General features: G+C 36.8%; 1 protein-coding gene across 1 annotated transcript; it reads right to left on the reverse strand.

Moving 5' to 3' along the window:
* Positions 1 to 2,088: 2,088 nt before the first annotated feature.
* LOC107741921 (armadillo repeat-containing protein 3-like) lies at positions 2,089 to 3,817 on the reverse strand. The gene is made up of 3 exons (XM_016554736.1): positions 3,665 to 3,817; positions 3,335 to 3,471; positions 2,089 to 2,279 (listed from the first exon to the last, which is right to left on the reverse strand). The coding sequence occupies exons 1-3, from the start codon at positions 3,815 to 3,817 to the stop codon at positions 2,276 to 2,278; spliced, it is 294 nt and encodes a 97-aa protein (XP_016410222.1). The 3' UTR covers positions 2,089 to 2,275.
* Positions 3,818 to 4,522: the final 705 nt, after the last annotated feature.

Here is a 4,522-nt window from a genome sequence, read left to right on the forward strand (position 1 = left end):
TATATATATATATATATATATATATATATATGTATGTTTGTGTGTGTGTGTAAATATAAGACTAACATAAATTGGTCCGATATGCTAGAGCTGCTGGTGAGTTGCTTTTCATGAGGTTTCCAGGTTGATGCATGAGATCTATGATATAACATTCAGGCTGAGAGTAACCACAAGTTTTCTTTGGACCGGTAATGAAGATTTCATTCCAGGCACGGTTGTATTCTCCTCTTATGAGACTGCAGCTCAGCCCAATTCGATCGGCAAGAACCTAAAATGGATAGCAATTAATCTGTTACACACAACCAGTGTTGGGCAAGTTACTTCCAAAATGTAATACATTATATATTACTAGTTACTGTTACTTCCGAGAGATGAGAGTGAGAAAGATGGTTTACAGAAGTAAAAACAACTCACGCACATACACCTTGGTGTTTTGCTGCTCGATGAGGCAGTAGTTTCTGTTGGACTATCTTGCTTATGATCATCTGGTCCCTTGGTAATAAATCTGATAGAAGAGGAAGAAAGAATGAGTACCTTTTAACCTTAAAAATAAATAGTTCATCCAATGATGAAAATTGGCTGAAAATGTACTCACCCTCAGGCCATCCAAGATGTAGATGAGTGTGTTTATTCATCAGATCATATTTGGAGAAATTTTGCATTACATCCCTTGCTCCCCAATGGATCCTCTGCAGTAAATGTTTACCGTAAGAATATGAGTCCAAACAGAGTGCAAATCACATTAATCCACAAGTAATGAAATGAATCCACAAGCTGCATGTTTGTAATAAACAAATTCATCATTGAGATGTTTTTAAGTTCAAACCAGCTAAAGTTGCATCTGAATCATGAAAGAAATATGCACAGATCATTGCATTACATCCCTTGCTCACCAATGGATCCTCTGCAGTAAATGTTTACCGTAAGAATATGAGTCCAAACAGAGTGCAAATCACATTAATCCACAAGTAATGAAATGAATCCACAAGCTGCATGTTTGTAATAAACAAATTCATCATTGAGATGTTTTTAAGTTCAAACCAGCTAAAGTTGCATCTGAATCATGAAAGAAATATGCACAGATCAAGCACTGTTTACAAGCGAAAACAGTGCAAGACAGTTCTAAACAAATATGTTGGTGGATTTTGATGTGAGAGGACAACAGGGGATGGAAGCGTTATTATAGATTATGGATTGGTATTTTGTCCAGAAGCGATGGTTTAAAGTTAAAATGCCTTAAGAATGGAATTTTTTCTTACAAACACAACTTTTCACAAGGCATTAATCGATGGATTCATGTGGATTACTTGTGGATTATTGTGATGTTTTTATCATCTGTTTGGACTCTCATTCTGACGGCACCCATTCACTGCAGAGGATCCACTGGTGCAAGTGATGTAAAGCTAAATTTCTCCAAATCTGTTCTAATGAAGAAATAAACTCATCTGCATCTTGGATGACCTTCAGCTAATTTTTTTTATTTTTTTTGGCTGGACTATGCCTTTAACATTCACTATGCAAAACCATCAAACTACTTCACAACATGTCCTAGAGCTGTGGATGAAATGGCCTTTGTGCTCTCTTGGCATTTGACTAATTTGAATGGTAGAACCGAATCCACAAACCCCAAGATTAGTGCATCAGAAAGAACACAAAAAACAAACATTTAAAGTGGTCAAGTAATGTTCTGTTTGCAATTTAGAATCTTTACATGTAATTAACTTGAACTGAGCATGAATTGTGTTGCTTGGGCCTCAGTGGCAGAACTCCCATTTCTCCTGTGGGAGCTCTGGGCCAGATTCCCGAGCCATGCGAAAGAATTTTCCCGGGGGAAATTCATCTGTCTACATCTCTCTGTTGTGCAACAGAGGTATTTAATATTCAAGTGTGCTGCTATAGAACAAATGGTGTGGAAGAGGGCGGGCTCTGAAAGTCTTTATTCTCCACAAAGATCTTGTTTTCTCTCTGATGTGAAAAGAGATTTAAATACTAGTGAGAAAAGACATTTAGTGTACATTTGATTAAATGTGCCCCTAAAATGATTATGAATACACTAAATCAGTGAGGAAACTACTATTTGTGGAGCTGTTTGACACAATGTTTGAGCAAGATTCATGTGACAGTAATTTAAAACAGTAGGTTTGGATCGCCAAAGCATGACCCTTGGCCTTAACATACTGATCTGGGGGTTTCCCATTAACTGCAATAGTGGCTCAATGTTGGTTGACAACTTGTTTGGATATTTCCTCCATGGTAGGAACCTGATGACCCATTCTTATCTGCAGAAGGAAGAAGAGAAAGGAAGAGAAAAGAGATTGACTGATGTGTGCAACCTCTGCGATTGAGGATTTATTTTGGCTCTTGAAAAACATTCACATTTGGACCTGTCCAGGGTCGTAGAAGCCATCAGTAGTTATATCACTGGCTGACAGGTGTCCTGTCAAACTATACTTCAACGATAGATTACTGTCCAGAAGCTTCTGTAGTGCCAGCTCACTAAATTTGTTGTTACGGTTTGGTGACAGGTTGATTTCCTGGAGTATCTCCAGAGCTCTGTAAGATTGATGACAACAAAACTAAATGACCGAACAATCAATGAAGAGACCATTAACCAGCCAAAACATCTGATAGAGTGAATCTCTCAAAACAGGAATCTCTCAGGAACATATCCTGGTCATATCTCCCCCCCAAATCAAAAGAAATACTTTTTTTTTTTTTTAATTAAGCCTATTATAGCACACTGTTATTAGTAGTATTGCATTATGGCATTATTTTTATGAAACTTCATCCCCTGATTGAATAATGCAATCAACCCCCTCATATAATGCAATACAAAATAATTTATATGATTAAACTGTAACTTATTTTTATATCATGGTAGTGTTTGTTGTTCTGCCTTTGATTTATTAAAAAATGTATTTAAATACAAAAATTCTGCAATTAAAATATAATGGAAATGGCTACTGAGAATAATCTTATTTATATAAAATATCCACATGCAGTAAAAGATAAAAAGTTTGGAGGAAAATGTGTATAATTGTCATAGAAATTCATCACAAATGCAAAATCTAGTCCTAAAATAGGCTTCATTTTCTTCTAGAGATCTTATACTTGGGATTTACTACCATCTACTGGTTTTACTTTAACAGTTAATCAGTTAATTCTGCAAATGTTGTAAACATCTCAAGCCTATTAAAAATCCTTGCAAGTAATATTTTTGAATCCAAGGCTCACAGCATCCATTTGATGAATGGAAACTTGCCTCATATATTATGTTCATATATAGACTTTGAATTAGGGAAATTTAGTGTATTACAGCATAAAACATGCTTACCCGGCATTACACAATTCTAGAGCTGTTATTTCATCGTTTGCACACACACTAATTGCCCAGGAAGCATTTCTTCGAATTTCAGCATTGATAGATTTGAGCAACTGAACTAAAGTTGACAGGCCTCCAACATTTCTCAGCTGCATGTAAAGAAAAAAAAAAAACAATCACCAAAAACCACACATAATGCAATGTACAAAAATATACATTAACGTTCTTTATAGCCACTGACACATAAAAAAAATGTTTGTTTTTCCTATACTCAGTTAGCTGATAAGCTGTGGCGTTTGTATAGACCTTTGAAATGGACTCTTTTGAGCAGTGTACTGTTACCTCCATCCTAGCCTCTGCATCACAGGCCAGTGAAGCCACAGCCTGCGTTGCACTGATGAGAGTGTTGTTGTCAGTGGAGTGTAGCAGCTCCACCAATGCTGGCATAGCTTCATGGGCCAGAATGCTTCTGCGCAGCTCCTCCTGCGATGCCATGTTTGTCAAGACTGATGCCGCATACACAGCTGCTCCCTTGCAGCTGTCGCACCAAGAGCTTGTCACCCTCTGCATCATATATAGCTCGATATTTTTTGTTTGAGTATCGATACTTTCGATACTCGCGTCAGTACTTCGGATCGATACGCCCATCCCTACAGTGAGGGTCTTTTCTACATTCCGTTCATGCAGAATTTTTCTGTTCTTCTCACATTTATGGGTCGCTGTCGCTGCTGTTTTGCTCTCGATAGCTAGAGGGTCGAACTGAAAGAATAAGACGTGTAAATTATTAAAAGGTTGTAAAATATTTCAGGAAAGCCCTGCAAAATCACACGATTTTCTCACCACATCTTTCGACCATGGCTCAGCCCTCTTTTTTGACTTTTTTCCCCATCTAGAGATTCACAGGCCTACATAAAGAAACAATATTTAAAAACTAACACACATTTCAACAAGATAAATAATATCAATAAACATCTTAATAAATGATTTCTACAAAACAAAATAATAAGTGACTTCTACAAAACATGAAAATACCAGCAACACTGAGAGCTGTGTGTTTGGGTTTCTGTTTAGCATGCAGCTGTTGCTAGGTGACAGATGTCATTTACCATTTCACCTGTAGGTGGGGCAAGAATAACTCCGACACATACTTGGTCATTTTTTTATTTATTTGATTAAAATATGCTATGTCTTTTATATATA

The sequence above is a fragment of the Sinocyclocheilus rhinocerous genome, unplaced genomic scaffold (genome assembly GCF_001515625.1).
Source record: "Sinocyclocheilus rhinocerous isolate Xijiao unplaced genomic scaffold, SAMN03320098_v1.1 scaffold100, whole genome shotgun sequence".
Taxonomy (NCBI): Eukaryota; Metazoa; Chordata; class Actinopteri; order Cypriniformes; family Cyprinidae; genus Sinocyclocheilus; species Sinocyclocheilus rhinocerous.

Excerpts from the sequence above, each read along its gene's own strand:
- LOC107741921 (XM_016554736.1), bottom strand. The coding sequence starts at position 3,817 with ATGGCATCGCAGGAGGAGCTGCGCAGAAGCATTCTGGCCCATGAAGCT. Across the intron at positions 3,472-3,664 it reads ATGCAGAGGCTAGGATGGAG|CTGAGAAATGTTGGAGGCCT; the intron begins GTAACAGTACAC and ends CTTTACATGCAG.